Source organism: Carettochelys insculpta, chromosome 4 (assembly GCF_033958435.1).
Source record: "Carettochelys insculpta isolate YL-2023 chromosome 4, ASM3395843v1, whole genome shotgun sequence".
NCBI classification, from domain to species: domain Eukaryota; kingdom Metazoa; phylum Chordata; order Testudines; family Carettochelyidae; genus Carettochelys; species Carettochelys insculpta.
Window position 1 is genome coordinate 48,817,812 of NC_134140.1, and position 18,774 is coordinate 48,836,585.

The window sequence follows — 18,774 nt, forward strand, 5'->3', positions numbered from 1 at the left end:
CTCTCTCCGCCCGCCCCCGCCCCCATGAGGGTGTTTCTCCTTGCCCTCTTCATGTCTCCATGGCAGAGAATCTTGGATCTAGACAATCCCAAGCAAGAAAATGTTAGTGCTGCCATGGATGGTCCTTGGAGGCTCCAAACAATGAGATGGAGAGTGGTAGGATGCAAGGTCAGCCAGGGGCCTCATGGGTAGTTCCATCAGGTGCCTGTGGATTCTTAAACTTACAAGAGTACCTAGGGCAGGGAGGATAGGAGTGACAGATTTCTCACGCTGATTGAATACTTAATTCTCCAAAGTAACACAGGCAGCTCTTGTTCTGAGCACTAACCAGGAAGACCTGAGGGCAGGCCTGACAGGACTAGAAGTCTTGGGAAACACTAAATGCCTCAAACAGTGAGGGAACACGGGAGAACCCTCGATCTCTGCTAACCACTATCAATATAGCTTATAAAAATTATTTACAAAATACAAACACATAGAAGAGGTAAAAGCTAGAATGCTAGGTATGTAAGGATTCCTTCACAGACTGCAAGCAAGGACTGGAAAAGGTAAATCACCCCGTGCTACCCTTTATCCCCTCAGATGAGAGCTCCAGGAAATGCAGGGCACAGGTGTGGACCAATAAAGAGAAGTTACTCACCGTAGTAACGATGGTTCTTCGAGATGTGTCCCCGTGGGTGCTCCACAATAGGTGTCGGGCTCGCCCAGTGCCGCAGATCGGAAACTTTCCAGCAGTTTCTCCTGGATCGCACATGCGCCGGCGCGCGCCGCTCCCTTGCGTGTCCCCGGCCACGTGCGCGATCCGGGCCCCGCCAGTTCCTTGACCAACCGCCTCGGATGCTCCTGAAAAACACCAAACAGAGACCCGAAGCGGGGAGGATGGGCGGGTGGTGGAGCACTCACGGGGACACATCTCGAAGAACCATTGTTACTACGGTGAGTAACTTCTCTTTCTTCATCAAGTGTCCCCGTGGGTGCTCCACAATAGGTGACTACCCAGCAGTAACCCAAGTAAGGAGGTGGGTAATCGGTTTATGTGCAGCTTGCCCCCGAAAGGACTGCTGTCGAGAGGCGGGTATCCTCTTGGAATACCCGATGTAGGGCATAATGCTTGGCGAAGGTGTCATAGGATGACCAGGTCGCTGCTCTACAGATGTCTTTTAACTCAATGCCCTTGAAAAAGGCTGTTGATGCCGCCACTGCCCTGGTGGAGTAAGCCCTAGGCGGGGCCAGCAAAGGAGTCTTTCGAAGTTCGTAGCACATTTTTATACAGGACGCAATGTGCTTCGAGATTCTCTGTGAAGAGAGACCCTCTCCTTTTGACCTGGGAGCGACAGAGACTAGAAGTCTGTCCGTTTTCCGGAAGGACTTAGTTCTGTCTATGTAGAAGGCCAACGCCCTCCTCACGTCCAGGAGGTGCAGGCGTGCCTCCTTGCTGGAGCTGTGAGGCTTCAGGTAAAACGAGGGTAAAACTATGGGCTCGTTAAGGTGGAACTCTGAAGAAACTTTCGGAACAAAGGCTGGGTGCAGCTGTAAAGTTACCGCTTCCTTTGAGAATACTGTGCAGGGCGGCGTTGCCATAACTGCCGCGAACTCACTCGCCCTGTGAGCTGACATAATTGCAAGGAGGAAGGTTGTTTTTATCATAAGGAGACGTAGGGGAACTGTGGCTAAAGGTTCAAATGGTGGGCCCGTTAGCATGCTGAGCACCAGGTCCAAGTTCCACGATGGTGGAAGCGGTTTCCGAGGGGGGTACAGGTTTACCAGCCCCTTCAGGAACTTGGTAACAATAGCATGGACAAATACCGTGGGCCCCTCCTCTTCATGCCGAAAAGCAGATATAGCAGCGAGGTGGACCTTTAGCGAGGATAGGGAAAGCCCGCCCCTCTTGAGGTCCAATAAGTATTCTAGTATTACAGGTATAGGAACGTCAAGGGGAGCTAGCTGCTTGGCAGAACACCATGCAGTGAATTGAGTCCATTTCTGCTTGCAGGTCTTCCTGGTGGAGGTCCTTCGGCTACTCTCCAGGACTTGTTGCACTCCCTCCGTACATGTGCTTTCTAGGGAGCTGAGCCATGGATTAGCCATGCTTGTAGGCGCAGGCCTTGAGGGTGTGGGTGCACTATGGACTCCTGGGCCTGTGTGAGTAGGTCCGGCACCACCAGAAGGGGGAGCGGTGGGTGGTCCAACATGCGCAGAAGCAAGGGGAACCATTGCTGTCGATCCCACATTGGGACTACTAGAATCATGCGGGCTCTCTCCCTTCAGGCTTTCTGCAAGACCTTGTGGATGAGCACTGTGGGGGGAAACACGTAAAGTAGGGGGCCCCTCCATGAAATCATGAATGCATCCCCCAGGAACCCCCGCCCCAATCCTGCCCTGGAGCAGTACTGGGGGCACTTCTTGTTGTGCTGAGTGGCCAACAGATCTATCTGAAGAAACCCCCAAGTGTGAAAGATCGGTTGTAGCAGATCGGAGCAGATCTGCCATTCGTGCATGAGTGCAAAGCGCCTGCTCAGCTGGTCCGCTTTCATGTTGTGAGTGCCCGGCAAATACGAGGCTTTCAATGTTATATTGTTGGCGATGCACCAGTTCCACAGCCAAACTGCTTCCGCACATAGGGCACGGGATCAAGCTCCTCTTTGTCGATTTATATAAAACATGGTGGAGGTATTGTCTGTATTGATCCTGACTACTTTGCCTTGTATGTGGTCTCGAAAGTGTTTGCAGACGTTGAACACTGCTCTGAGCTCCAGTATATTTATGTGCAATGACTGTTCCGTAGGGGACCATAGTCCTTGCGTCACCTTGTCGCCGATGTGTGCTCCCCATCCTATGTGGAAAGCGTCGGTAGTAAGAAAAATAGAGATTTGTGGTTGGTGGAAGGGTACCCCTATTAGCATGTTCTTAGGGTTTACCCACCACTGCAGGGATCTGCGCACCTCTGTCGTGGGCGACACCACCCTGCGGACTGTGTGGGATGCCAGCTTGTAGACGCTCGCCAGACAATGTTGCAGGCTGCGCATATGCAAACTGGCGTTCTGCACCACAAACGTTGCCGCCGCCATGTGGCCTAGCAGCTTCAAGCACGTTAAGACCGGCACCGTATGTAATGACTTGCACCAGCGAACTGATGGCGCGAAAGCGGGCATCGGGTAGATAGACCCTTGCTGTAATAGAGTTTATACGTGCCCCTATAAACTCTATGTCTTGTGTGGGGTCAGTCTTTGACTTCGCGAGGTTGATGACCAGGCCCAGTGAAGAAAATGTGTCTGCTGTTACGCAGATCATGCGTAGTACCTCTGCCTTCGAGGCCCCTTTCAACAGCCAGTCGTCCAGGTATGGGAATATAAAATACCCCCTGTCTGTGCAGGTAGGCTGACACCACTGCCAGGGTTTTGGTAAAGACTCTGGGGGCCAAGGAGAGGCCGAACGGAAGAACCTTGTACTGGTAATGCTCTTTGCCGACCATAAAACAGAGGAAGCGTCTGTGTGCCGGGTGGATCGTTATATGAAAATACACATCTTGTAAGTCGAGGGCTGCGAACCAATCTCCATCGTCCAGTGCCATGAGTATAGAGGCGACTGTGATCATCCGAAAACGCTGTTTGCGCAAGTACCGGTTGAGGCCCCGAAGATGGGCCTCCAGCCTCCTGTCTTCTTCTCTGTCAGGAAGTAGCGTGAATAAAAACCCTTCCCCTGGAATCGCTCCGGCACTCTTTCCACTGCCCCTATGAACATAAGACGGTCCACCTCCTGTTTGAGTCTCGCCTCGTGGGAAGCGTCCCTGAGGTGGGACCTGGGCGGAGGTTTCGGCGGGGGGAGCGACTGGAAGGGGATCGCGTAACCCGTGGCTATGATCTCCAGTACCCATTTGTCTGTAGTGCTCTTTTGCCACTGGGGGTGAAACGGTCGAAGGCGATGATGGAACACTAGCTGTGGATGGCATTGTGCGATGGTAGTGATAGTGCAGCCCTTGACCTGCCCGTCAAACTTGTTGCCTTTGGGCCTGCCCCAAGGATGCGCGGCTTTGTTGAGAACGTCACCTGGGAGTTCTATACTGTTGCTGCTGTTGATGTCACCCTTGATCGTAGCCCCGTTGGTACTGAGCATGCTGTGGTTGGTACGGGTATCGTCTTTGCTGAGGGTAATATTTTTTCTTCCTATATGGAGGGGTATAAATGCCCAGGGTTCTAAGTGTAGCTCTGGAGTCCTTACTGGAGTGAACGACCAAATCGGTTGAATCTGCAAACAACTTCTGCGTGTCAAAGGGGAGATCAACAATCTTCGCCTGCAGATCCCTCGGGATACCCGATGTCTGAAGCCAGGATTCTCTGCGCATGACCACTGCTGTAGCCGTTAAGCGTGACGCCGTGTCCGCCACATCTAGGGCGATCTGGACTCCTGTCCTCGAAGCCGCGTAGCCCTCTTGCACAATCGCCTTCAACACCGGCTTCTTATCTTCCGGAAGCGAATCCATGAGAGAAGTAAGCCTGGAGTAATTGTCAAAATTATGGTTCGCTAGATGTGCTGCATAATTTGCCACTCTCAACAGCAGGGTGGAGGAGGAATATACCTTTCTGCCAAATAGCTCTAGCTTGTTGGCATCTTTGTCTGAACCCCCCGATTTGCACTGAGAAGTCTTTGATCTCTGCTGAGACGATTCTACCACCAATGAATTTGGCTGTGGGTGACTAAAGAGGAACTCCATGCCCTTCGCCGGGACGAAATATTTCTTACCTTCTCTCTTGTTTATAGGTGGAGCGGAAGCCGGGGCCTGCCACATGGTGGTGGTGACTCCATGATGACTTCGTCGAGCAGGATAGCGATTTTGGATGAAGCCGGGGGTCTCAGATTTTTGAGGAGTTTGTGATGCTTCTCCTGTACCTCTGTTGTTTGGATGCCTTGCGTGAAAGCCACCCTTTTAAACAGCTCCTGAAACTGTTTGAGGTCGTCCGGGGGAGCAACGTCCCCGGGGGCCGTAGCCTCGTCGGGGGAGGACAAGGAAGAACCACTAGGGTAAGCCTCCCTCGAACTCTCAGGTTCCTGCGGTTGATGGTACACCCGCTCACTAGAGGCTTGCGAAGGAAAGTCTCGGGGTTCCAAAATTAACTCCCCTTGAGACAGCTGTGTTTCCGTCCCCGGCCGGGAGTGTCCACGGGGATATTGGACCACCGGGGGGAGGGGGGGGGACCTGCCCCTAAGTGTATGCCTGGGCTGTCTGTGTCCAGCATGGTAAGAGTGACCATGGCAGCATGGGCACGGGTCCAGGGATGGAGACCTGGACCACTCTCGGGGTGCATACCCCCAATGTCTGGGAGAGCAAGATCTCCGCGATGATTCAGACAGTGGTGAAACTGGTTTGTGATAGTACTCCAAGGGATCCAATCCCAGAAAGGGCGAAGGTGGCCCAAGCCATGGTGACACTGGTTGGAGAAACGGAGGAGGCGGCTCTGGATAGGCTGGAAGAGACCCAGATCTTCTGGGTGGCGTGCGCAGCATTAGGGGAGGGATTGTTGACAGTAGCATTGCAGCCCTGTCCAGAGAGGGGCTGCGGTGCTGGGTTTTTACTCTTGCTTTTCCCCTCCCCTGCGGGGCTGGCACTGCCCACTCCCGTGCCAGGGATCTCGGCCCCGCTGTCGGCGCCGCGCTCAGCATGCTCAGCTGCGGTGCTGCACGGATAATGTCCTCCGGTGCCTGCAGGCTGCATGCCTGTTGGCCCTGCGCCGCTGGTGCCACAGGGGTCGGTGCCGCTGGTTCCGGCGCTTGCCTGGCCGCCGCTCCAAGCGCTGCGTGTGCCGGCTGTTTAGTAATCAGAGGCTCAGCCTCTGCCACGTGCGCTGCTGTGCTGCCGCTTGTTTGGGTATGCGGCTGGGGGCTGTGTGCTATGCCCGTCCCACTCGCTGTGACCGCCAGCAGGGATAGGGCTGGAGAGAACTTCCTCCGTTTCTGCACCAAGGGGGTGAGGGAAGCCACCTTCCTTTTATGGAGCCCAGGGGGTCCCTCCGGTTGAGGCCTCTCCAGCACGTCGGGCTGGAGAGCCTTATCAAACAACAGCAATTTCAACCGCATTTTTCCGTCTTTCCTGGCCCTGGCTGAGAGCTTAGCACAATGGGAACGCTTCTGGGTAACGTGTGATTCCCCCAGGCAACCGATGCATTGACTATGCCCATTGGAGGCCGGCATAGCTTCACGGCAGGACTCACACTTTTTGAATCCTGAAGAGGACATCGCGGTGAGTCTTTTGAGCTGTTAATAGGGTACTTAGCACTAGATTCGTGCCTGTTCCCCTTTCGCGGACCCCAGCCCGCCGCGGCAGGCGGCCTACTGGCCTTCATGTCCCTGCGTCTTCTCCACTCCTCTCTTTTACTATATATTTATTTCTTCCTCTTCCCCCTCTCCCCCCAAGAAAAAAAAACCAACAATTTACACGAAAAAACTCTAACTAAGCTGACTCTGGCCGTAGCCTGAGCGGATTCCGTCTGCAGCCGATGGCGGTTGAGAAGGAACTGGCGGGGACCGGATCGCGCACGTGGCTGGGGACGCGCAAGGGAGCGGCGCAAGCCAGCGCATGCGCGATCCAGGAGAAACTGCTGGAAAGTTTCCGATCTGCGGCGCCGGGCGAGCCCGACACCTATTGTGGAGCACCCCCGGGGACACTCGAAGAAATACTGTTATAATTCTGATCCTGGAAACATGGAGCATATGCACACACACAAGGGCTACCGACAGGATCACCACTCAAGGAAAAAATTACTAGTGAGTCATCCCTGGGCATGCTGGCAACAGGAATCCTCAAGAGATTTTTTACTGTTCAATAAGTTATCAGTGGTTGATGACCTTACATATGCAGCAAGCAGTATATTCAAAATGTATTACAGACTTTCAGTTTGGCCAACAAAAACAAATCTGCTTCCTGGTTTCCATGCACTGACTTTTTTAAAACCAAGTCAAACCAGCAGTCTACACTTTGACAAAGATTCTGTGGGGAGAGGAGAACAGTCCTTGAAGGTGAATTTCAGGGCACAGAACTTTCCAATCAGAGGGTATTGCAACCCCTAGATATTCAACTCAAGGGGATAAACAGCAGAGTACTCCAGCTGATTGCAACTGCCACGACAGGGCAGGGGTGGGGGGGAAGCTGAGTAAGAGATAACCAGCTGGGTCCTATACAATTAGAACTTTAGATAGCATCATCAAGCCCCTTTATTTCCCTCCAAAGCTAAAAGCAAAACTGTATCTTCTACCACACGCTCCTCTAAAACTCTTTGAAACAGTTAAGTAAACTAACTGCACCTCTTTCAAAAAAGCATAATATTTAAGCACTGATCAAGATGTTGCACATATAATAGAAAATCTTCTTAGCGTTATGAACATAATTTGTTTAGCTTTCAAAAAGATGTAAAATAAATATGACTGAACTTTAAAGGTACAGAATTAAGTACCCCATTCTATGCAAAACAGAAAAATCAGTACATTGTAAATGATCAATGTTTTTAAAAATTTTTGAAATAGTCCACGATATTCATGGACAAAGTTTGTTTTTTTTTTAAATACCTTGTGAGAGAGCTTTCTGCTCTCTGTTTTTTCATACTGCTGAAATTTCCAAGGGTGGTATAAAATGACCCAAGTTCTTATTCTACACTTAGAACCATCTACCCTGACCCCCGACACCCATGCAGCACCCTACTGAAATCCATGGGACTCCTATGCATGTCCCAGCGCAGGATCAGGATTACATTTTATTATCTGAAACCATCTTTTGAAAATGGATGTTTATCTTAAATTAAAAAACTACACACTTATACACACACATAATATACAAACAAAACACCTTAATTATATTGCTTTAAATAATTTCACAAAAGATGAACAAATGGTTCAAACACTTCTGAAATTGTAGAGGACTGTAAACCAGAAGAAAAATTCCACAATCATATGAGGAAAAAAAAAAAACCTTTTCTAATATTCAACAACAAATCAGACTAATTTATCAAATCCAAGAAAAAGTTTACAATAGTTAATGATGTTTTACTTTACCAAATTGATGATGTTGACACATGCTGTAATTTGAAGGCGAACAATTTGTTTCATCTTCTTCATCTATAGTCTGCCCTAATGAAAACAGGCTGACACGTCTCATCCTCAAAAGCCTTGGGGAACTTTCAATAGTTTTTCCAATATCCAGTACCACATCTCCAGAAACAACAGTAGGAACAACTTTTTTTAAAAACTCCATTTTTTTTGTTCCGTCTCCTTTCCCAACACTGACTAAACTAACTACATAAAGCACACACCCAGGTGCTTGTACAAACTTCCTTGAAGAATCAGTAAGGTGGACTACTTCAGCTATTTTACACAATGATGTCATGTTGAACTTGGGTGGTGCCAAACACCAGCAGGTCAACTGCCGGGAGGGTGATTTCAAATACACATGCTGTACAGACTGATAACAAAATCAAATAAGCAATTAAGTTACTGGAATATACATGAGTTGATCAACTGCCACCAAAACACAAAGTAATAAATTTAGCAATATGGTGATTTTAAGTAAAATTGTGATAAAGCCTATATATAAATGCAAATTTATTTTGACAGTTTATTAGCTCCTCATTTCAATTAAGTGCACAGGGAGGCGTATACACATCTGCATTCTCAGATAAGTGTTATCATTTAGAAACCCATTCCCAAGCCTTACCAACAGAATTACTAAACAACTAAAATATTCCATGCTTTAATTACATTCTTGTACAGCTATTCAGTGTAAATTAATATTTTATTACGCTACTGCACAAAAAAGTCTGTTCCACACCTTTTTTACATTTGTGAATAAAGTCAGCAAATTCTTAAAGACATAAGCAAACAAAAACTACTTAATACAAAAATAGAGATCTATAAGTACACAAAGTAATTTCTTTCTCCATCTGTGACTATGAGGAAGATATCACAGCATGCAAGAATTATTTGTACATTACTCCTTGTTTTGAATGTCTGTTCATGATCAGACACTGGTAGGAGCATATTTTCCAACAAAAAGCAGCTCAGGATATAAGCCGTATTTTCAGACAGTAACAAAATTATCCACCCCATGAAAGTTCTATTTTCAAGTACACAAAGCTATTTTATAATGCATTCTCTTCTTAAAAACTCTTTTCTCCTGAGTACCTGTTGAAATCCAGCCCTTACATAAATGCACAAATAATAAATCATACAGAATAGCCATAAATAAAATACTGAGTTCTAAGTTTCACAATATTGTAACTGATTTTACAGATGTTATCAAGCTACTAAAACAAAGGGCTTACCTATACTTGGAATCTGTTGCACTTTACCTTGAGTTACTTCACATTAAATTGCCATGTGTACACAAAAATATTTTTGATAAAATCACCTGATCTGTTAATATGCTTTACTAAATCCACTTGAAAAAGTGATTTTACAGAAATGTGGAATGAGTCTACCTGCAAAGTAGGTGTGCATGTATCCCCATTTCAAAATGATTCCCACTAGTGCTTGACATGTTTGTCCACTGGTAACCCACATTGATTTGGTGACTATTGGGGTCACCCTATGTGCTTACTTGCATGCTCTGTACTGCTCTGGGATCATCCCAACTGGATGTCACCTCCCAATTTAAATGCTGTCACGCATTTAGTTTTTGCACATTGGGATTCCATTTCATGCACAGTTCCCAAATCTGCATCCTACTCCTAATAATTGATTAATCATGTCTTATTCTCCCCAGTTGTCTCATGATGAGATGCTGGACTTCAATTCTCCTCTGGGGAGAGGAGTGTGACAAGGCACATCTGAATAGTAGTCACTTAGCACACGTCTAAAAGTAGTTTTCATAACAAATGCAGGATAGAAGCACAACCAGGTCACTTTCGAGTGCCACAGTAAGACAAAGAGCTCCAGCTGGAATAAAGAACTACTAAGTACTATAAAGATCTGTCGAACGTCAAGCACAATACCAGCAGATAATGACTGATGGAAATTGCACACACAACCTGAGCATCGGACCATTCAGCACGTTGAAGATTCCAACTGATCCTCCATACAAAGTCATCATCAACCTAGTGAAACCCAGGGTAGACACAGTCATGGAGATCCAGGTGGTACCTAAATCATTTCTTGGTGGTCAACCTGAACCATAGGCAGAGATCCAAATTGTCAAGGAGACAGTTCCAGTAACTATGGAACATTATATGACAAAAGACGGGCAGGAGGCTATGGGGGGGTGGGGGGAATCATTGATTAACTTAGTTTCAGATATCAAAAGTAGGAGTCAGCAACTTTTCTGAGGCAGTGCAGAAATGTGATCTTTTGACCTCTATGTGCAGTCCAAGTACCAGTGAAACTTTTTAAGTCACTAATAGTCCCATATACAACATCTTCACTACTAAATAAATAGAAGAAGATGCGGAGCTTTGTTGTTTCTGTCTTTAAATCTCCATCCAGCTGTGTTTTTTAAATATCTAAAAATGTTTTAATATAATGTTTTAATACAGGTTGGACCTCTCTTATTCTGGATTCTCTGATCCGCCAACATCCCTTGTCTGGCAACGCAAAGGATTTTGCTGGACTGGAGAGCTCCAGCTGTGGTAAGTGCAGCAGAGGCCTGCTGGTGGCAGGAAGACCTGCTGGCAATCCACTCAGGGGAGGCCTAGGGGCAGCCCCATGGGCAGTCCCAAGACAGGGAGCAGGTCAGTAAGCCTCGCAACAGGGAGCTCAGCAGGGTTTGGGGGAGCCCCATGGGGGGGAGCCCAGTTCCAGTTGCGAGCCCCATGGGGGGAGCCAGCTGGAGTAGGGACCCTCCCCAGCAGCCACACAGCCAGGGGGACACCAAAAGGGCCAGGCCAGGGACCATGGCCCCAGAGGTGGGAGATGGCTGCCCACAGACCCTGCTTGGGCTGGGGGAATCCTGCAGAGGTGGGAGCCAGTTGGGGCACAGAGCCCTGCTGGCAGGCTGGGAACAGTGGCCAGGGTGAGCCAGAGTAGACTGCTGCTCAGAGGTGAACAGCCCCACTGGCAGGCCCCCAAAAGCCCCCACCTTGCCAGCAGCCCTGTTGCTGCCCCCAAGACACAAACGTACTTCTGTAGGTTTGCGAACACAAACACCAAAGTTTGCCTAAGCCCTGAGCTATCATGGCACTTATTGGTCTCTGACGTGTCTGGTCTACCCCACTGCCTTTCCCAATGGCAGCACCATGTGGGCTAAAGACGATTATTTGAAGAAAGGCACTTTCATTGTAGCAACATAAAAAGAAAAGTAGTCTTATTTCGGTATCAGTTTGTGGCTGTTCAAGCTCCGAGAGGGACTGGTGGGAGTAGGAACTGGGGGCTCCAGTGCACAAGAGGTATATGGAGGAAGGGAGCAGACAGGGGTCCATGGGCAGAATCTAAGTGGGCTTAGATCTGCTGTGGACCGATGAGGGTACGTCTACATAGCATGGTTACTCTAAAATAAGACAAAATACATTTCAAAATCACAATCACACTTAGCTATTTTGAAATAGAGTGTCTACAGACAATAGAGACTTGGACACACTATGGCTTAATTTTGGAATAGGCTCTATAACATTTCTAAAACAGACTATTTCAAACAGCCTCTTTTTATTTCAAAACAGCTTTCTATTTCAAAATAGCTATTCCTTGGTGCCCATTTCCAGCTTCCAGAAGACAGCCACTCGGGACACCACTTCTATCCACCCTGGCTAATACCCAATTGATGAACCTATCCCCCATCAATTTATCTAGTTTTTTGTTGAACCCTGGTCATTAAAGGGGCTCTTTTGCATACTTGGCTTAATCTAATTCTTGACTCCACACCCCTCTGCTCTCGGATTTGCTCACCGTGTTAATTTTTTTTTCTGATTTGTCAACCTTGATTACTATTTTTGGTTCTCTGTGCCTTAAATATTGAGTCTGTTCTTCAGACCATAGTCTGAAGAAGTGACTCTGTCCCACGAAAGCTCACCACCTAATAAATTCCTTCATTACTCTTTAAAGTGCTACTTTACTGATTTTTCGTTTTGTTGAACCCTGTTAAAGGCCTGGTTTTTACAGCATCCTCTGGCAAGGAGTTCCACAGGTTGATTGTATGCTGTGTGAATACTTCTTTGACTGGTTTTAAACCTGCTAAATATTAATTTCATTTGTTGGTCCCTAATACTTATGTTATGGGAACAAGTAAATAACTTCTCCTTATTTATTTTCTCAACACCAGTCATGATTTTATATACCTCTATCATATTCCCACCCCCGGGCTCCTCTTTTCTATGCTGTCATCCAGGCAGCCAAGGCACTCAATACCTTCCTGCTACTGAAGACGACACCTATGGGAAATGTGCAGGACATAGGAGGTGGTGGTTTTCCCATGATGAGATTCCCTAACTGCAGCAGGATGATAACTGGAACACACATCCCTATCTTGACACCAGACTACCTTGGTACAGAGTGCATAACCACAAGGGGTACTCTTCCATGGTGTTGCAGGTGTTGGTGGATCACAAGGGCTGTTTCACCAACACGGGATGGTGAGCAAAGGTGTGACATGTACTTCTTTAGGAACTCTGGTCTGTTCAGAAAGCTGCAGAATGGAGTTTTCTTCCCAGACCAGAAAATCACTATTAGAGACATGGAGATGTCAGTAGCGATCCTGAGCGATCCAGCTTACCCCTTGCTCCCTTGACTCATGAAGCCATACACAGGCAACTTAGCCTGCAGTAAGGAGTAGTTCAACTATGGGCCAAGCAAGTGCAGAGTGGCAACAGACTGAGCATTTGGCCATTTCAAAGACAGGTTTGGAAAGTACTCCTGACTCAGCCCTCAGCAAAAGCAACATTACCATTGTGGTGTCAGCTTCCTTTGTACGCCATAACTTATGCGAGAGTACGGGGGAAAATGTTATGCCAAGCTGGAGGGCTGAGGCAGATCACCTGGTCACTAATGAGGAGCAGCCAGACATAAAAGCAGTAAGGAGAGAAAAGCAAGGGGCATTGCTAATCAGGAAGGATTTGAAAAAACAGCTTTATGAATGACCAGACAGGGACATGACAGTTATGTTTGTTATTCATAAGGAGGTGACTGGTATGACATGTGCTGGTCTGAAAATCCTGCAAACCCAATCCCCTCTCATCATCCCAGACAACACAAGCAATTGAGGCACTGGTTTGGTGAACTTAATTATTTGTATTCATAAGACAGTAAAGTTCATGAACTTTGGACATGGGTAAGCAATGGCAAGAGGCTTATTGCCATTGCAGGTGGAGGAATAATCAGCCTTCTGCTCTCAGCTGCATCCCTTTAGGATAGTGGTTAGGTTTCCCCCCTACAATCATATGCAGCTGATCACAGAAGCAGCATATTTGCTGAGATGACCCAGAACATCCATTTGCTTCCTTTGTCTTTTGGCATACCTACATGACCTCCTTTATTTTCCCATAGCACAGCTGGGTGTGCCTGCAGAACCCTTTTTCCACCATGACCTGCGAGATCTTGGCACAGATATCTGCATTTCTTTGTAGTTCTGCCAGCACAGCTTCATCTCCCCACACAGCAATATGGTCCTAAATCTCCTTCATGCTACATGCTGGAGCTCTGCAATCCTGGGAATTCATGGCCAGATGTGCTGCTGAAATGTGCTCTCTGCTCCACTTGCCATGCTGACCAAAGAGGAAATGAAATTCAAACTTTTCCAGGCTGTTTCCTGCATACCTGGAAAGCAATGCAGCTGAAAGTGCTGGACAGAGTGGTCACACTGGGGCACTGCAGCATGCATTTAGGAGACCAAGAATGCTGAACTTCACAATTTCTGTACTACTCTAACCTCAACCAGGCCAGGTCAAATTTGGCATTACACCTTAAATGGCCAAGATCCTCATAATATACTATGCAATATACTACCTGGCTACAGTTTCTGTTCAGAATCTGTAACATAAGCCTAGACAAAGCAGGCCTGAAGGCCTGGTGCCCAATTGGACAAGGCATGGCAGAGAGAGCAAAACAAGCCTTTGTTTGTGTAACTAGGCATAAAACAAGACCTGAGACAATATAACCTTGGGAGTAAAAGCAGTCATTTGGATTTATCTTGAATTATAGACCCAAAACTCACAGAACAGGGGCCTAGAAATCTGCTCCCCAGTTACGGGAGAGATAACAGTTCCTCAAACAACAGCCTAAATTCAGGAAAAGGTGTTAACATGTCAGCATGAGTGTTGGTGCCTACCCTTCACAGATGCCAATCTGAGCCCAGAAAGGGGAAGCATAGATAATTGTATATTATTGCTAATATATGCACTGACAATTGTTATTTTTTCTCATGGCCATATAGGAATGTACCTACAGAAAAACCTATTGGGAGTAGCAGCTATCATTCCTAAAGACCTGGAATTGGAATTTAACCTAAAGGATAACACCTTTGTATTCACATATAAACCTGAGCCACAGGCCAAGCACTTATGTGATCTTTTAGACTACTGGCTTAGTGTGTGCTCATTATGCCTTGCTACTAGCATCTTCCAGGGGCTCGAGAACTCCTATCCCGTCACCTCCCTCCATCCATTGGTGCCTTATATGTCATTGTAATCAGCTGTTTATCTGTCTCACTGAGCCTAACAAGCAAAGTGACACACTGCCAGCTGTGCTTAAATCAAGCCCTTGTGCTTAAATCTACACAGTGTCAAACTTTTGTTTCTTCACTCCTCGTGAAAATCAGGAGTAAAAAAGTTGACCTTAGAAGCCCTTAAAGTCATTGGAATGGACCCTGGGAGTGTAGACTGATGGCTTAGAAAAAAAAATTGACCTAAGTCACTAAGTTTGACCTAACTTCCTCGTGTACAGCATGCCCTAGATTCAATTAAAAAGAAAATCATAAACTGACAATATAACTTTATGAAGTGCACTCAGAGAAATATATTTCTCCTATATATTATTTTGAGCCATTATCCAGGTGGCATGATGTGATACTTAAAAGGAACATTCCCAATGTTTTCCAAAGCATTAATTACTTTCAAAGACCTTAATGTTGAGCACAAAGTTATTTAAAATTATAGTGCATAATTAATTTCCAAAATATTAAATTAAATTTTCTACTTGTTCCAATTAGCAGTATCAGGTAATTAGTTTAACTACATCACGTAAAGATACAAATGCACAAAAGCAGCCTACAAACAGTCTTTAGTATAGTACAATGATGTTGAGCTTCTATTACAATAATACAAATAACCACTTTTTAAATTTGTCACATTATATGTAAACAATTGAGGTAATATTAATGATTCAAAATAACCTAACATTTTCACCAGAGTTTTACTTATCTTTCTGAAGTTATTTGAATGATCTAATGTTTAACTCTTTACATAAAATCTTTGAAAGAAGCTGTATCAGTGAGCTGTACAATAAGTCCACTAAAATTGCAGGTAGCTTTTTTTTTTTTTTTTTTTTTTTTTTTGTTTGGGGGGGGGGGAGGGGGGGGGGCGAAACAGGATTCAAATTTCTCCAAAACACTGCCTCAGTTACTTTCACTTTACTCACTTTTGCATTTGAAAGTTTTTTGCATTATTTTAATACCACACGGAATGGAAACACAAGGGAAAATATAAATGGCAAGACATTTGAGAAGTTGGGTTAAAAAGAAAAAGAGCTATATCAACTGTATCATTTAATAAAATACATCCTGTTCAAGACAGTGCCAGCCAAAATAATTAAAACATTTTAGGTTTCAAGTACCTAAGAAACAACAATTCTTATCTTGAGGTTACATATTGGAGTGCAATGCCTTTCCTATATCCAGTACAAGTTCTTGAGTATTTCAAAGCGTCCGACTTCATTTTGCAATTTTCAACCCTCTTATTTGAGCAATACTCTGATCATCCTGTCACCAGACCTCTGTTCTCTCAACAACATCCCCCAACAATCCCTAGGCCTTTCACACAACATCCTCCCAACTTCTTATCTCCAAGCTACTTTCCCCAAATATAGTCTTGTTTTCTTTTTTAAAACCCAGTGCACTGGGATGCAAGCAGGAAACAACTTTCATCACTAATGCAAGCAGGTAAGATTTACAGCTGTTGTTTTGGTAGAGGTGATCAACATTTAATATGCATCTCTGTCTCTAAACCAGCAACCCTAGGAAACAAGGTGTGCCACAGATCACTGCATTTTCCAGGCCACTAAGGATACTGCTTGATTTGGGTATGTGGGGGAAGGGGATGTGGCGCTCATGTGGTGCCCTGCACCCAGGGACATATGTGGCTCCTTCCCCTCTCTGCTATGGGAGCTATGGAGGAAGAGCATCCAGAGAAGTGTGTCACTGCTCTGCCATTCTGCCAGCAGCAGAAGGGAGAAGCAGAGAACAGCAAACACACAGAAGCACTTCCTCCTTGCCAGGGCCCAAACCATGCATGTTCCCATATCAGAGACCTAGACTGGGAAGGTTCTAGTGTACTACTTTGTCATCACACTGAAAACAACAAAGCAGTACCAGAATTTAGCTGAAATCCCTATCCCATACTTCATTATGAACACTACAAAAAATACATAAACTGTTGGCATTAACATACTAATTCAGATTGGAAGAAAACAGATTTAATAGAGGCTCCCTAGAGAAATTACTGACAATCTAGGATCCAAGTTTCACTGCAGCCCTGTGAAACAAAGCATATAAACATGGCTATGCTTTGACAGACCAAATCATCAATCCAGCTTAGTATGTGGTCTACTAAGAGCAGAGAGTTCCAAATGTTCAGAGGCAATCAGCAGGTCTTGTTCAAAGAAATTACGAAGACAGGGATTTATTGGTAACTATGACTTACCTCCCACTCACTGCTTAGAATCACACATGGGTGTACCATTTAATTTAAGAAAGAAGGTCTGTTTAGTCAACTGGACTTCAGCAATAAACATTTAATATCAACACGTTGATTCATTACAAGCACCTGTCCTTTCATATTTTATTTTGCTTAAGAAGGCATTTATCACAATCTTCTACTTCTCAATAGCAGATATGCCCAATATGCAAAATACAAGGGCTACTGTACATCTTCAGCCTGATCCTGAAACTATCACACACACGCAGAAGCCTTAAGAAACGCCGAGAGGAGTTTGTAGGACTGAGCCCTTGAAGTTCAAAAGTTTGACTTCGCTCCGCTTCATTGTCGTCCTAGCTTGCTTTATCTAACAGATATGGACTTGAACAAATGATTGGGTTCTCTCTTTCTTATACAGATTAAAAATAAAAACATCATCAGGTCAAGTAAATTCTTCTGCGTATAATCCTATGAAGTATGTATGAAAAAAATCAGTTAAAAGTTGCCAGCATCTTCCTATTTTCCCTTATAACATTCATAACTTTGGATAATTAACACGATTTGTACAATAAATTAACGTATGAACAGACTAAGTACTAATTACAGAAAAGTCAATGCCTACGATATGTATCAAAAGGGACACTTAAGAGGCCTCAAATCAAGGTCAGGACTGTAGAATGCTAAGCAATGTACAGATGTACAAGAAGAAAATCCCTGTTCCAAAAAAGAAAGTTTACTTCACTCATTTCTCTTGAGTGGGAAAGATTTTTAATTAAATTTCAGTGCTTGTGTCTTCATACAAAATAAAAACCATTCTTGGAAGGTTTATTTTAACCCTTCATTTGATAAAACCACTAAGATTTAAAAAAACAAAAAACAAAAAAAAAAAACACCCACACAGTATCCCTTTGTTTTATTCTTCCCCATAATTCTCAGTAACCCTATCCCTAATTTCTGCTTTAGACAGCTAGGAAGAGGAGACGTATACTGACAAATGTAATTACAGTATACCATCTGCTTAAAAAGTGCTTTACAAATGGTACTGAGTTGTAACAATGGTCTCAGTAACAACAAGTCATGTGGCACCTTACAGACTAACAGATACTTTGGAGCATAAGCTCTGGTGGGCAAAGACCCACTTCGTCAGGTCGTCTTGTTTTTAAATGATACAGACTAACTTGTCTACAGCTCTGATAAATGTTCTCAATGTACAGTGTAAATCAAGCCCTACTTTGTAAAAATGGATTTTTGTGCTGATGAATCTGACTATACATGGAGCACATTGCTTTATCAAAGCCGAGATGATTTTACCTTTTTAGCAGTAGATTCCACTACATTCAGGATACTAGACCTACCCAAAGTAATGTGAACGTTTCCGAATCAGGTATTCAAGGGGGGGAAATTATAAATTTCATTTATCCTGTTCCATAGAACCTCAAGTTACATGGGAGATGTGTTCCTTGCAAACCTCCCCTCCACCCAACATACCTCAAATTTCCAAGCCCCCAGGTGCCAGTTACCTGGCTCCAAAACAGAGCTCAGAGGAGGAAGATGGTGGGGGAGGAGAGGGAAGCCCCTCGGCCCCTGGAAGTCAGGTGCAGCAGCTCCTGATCAGTTTCCCAGCTCCCTACTCCTTTCAGTGCTCCAACACCAGCTCCATCGCTTGAGGAAGCAGGTAGCTGAAGCTCGGGATTTCGACATTCAACTTAATACAATTAATGCATATGTCAAAAACATGTAAAACTGGTGTTTACTGTATTAAACACTCACTGCTAGAACAAACATCTGATCTAAAAAAAAAAAAAAAAAAAAAAAAGACAACTTTTGTGTTTCTACTCAGAGGTACTGAAATTAAATATATTTGGTGATCACCAAAATGTGTTATAGTGAAAAAATTAATAGCAAGTTAATAAATTATAGGCCACAGTAGTTTTCACAAATTTCCCCATTTTACCTCCACCAG

The 18,774-nt window shown here is 45.2% G+C and overlaps 1 protein-coding gene across 7 annotated transcripts in view; it reads right to left on the bottom strand.

Annotated features, from left to right (window-relative positions):
• The window catches only part of FRYL (FRY like transcription coactivator), a 352,830-nt gene that overhangs the window by 293,721 nt on the left and 40,335 nt on the right, over positions 1-18,774 (bottom strand). For 4 of the 7 annotated variants that reach the window (XM_074992745.1, XM_074992739.1, XM_074992740.1 and 1 more), the window contains exon 1: positions 8,041-8,239. The exons of the other annotated variants lie outside the window; for them this stretch is intronic. In XM_074992745.1, the coding sequence (XP_074848846.1) occupies positions 8,041-8,239 (199 nt within the window). Of the gene's footprint in view, positions 1-8,040; positions 8,240-18,774 lie in introns of those variants that run through there. 7 annotated transcript variants of the gene reach the window in all.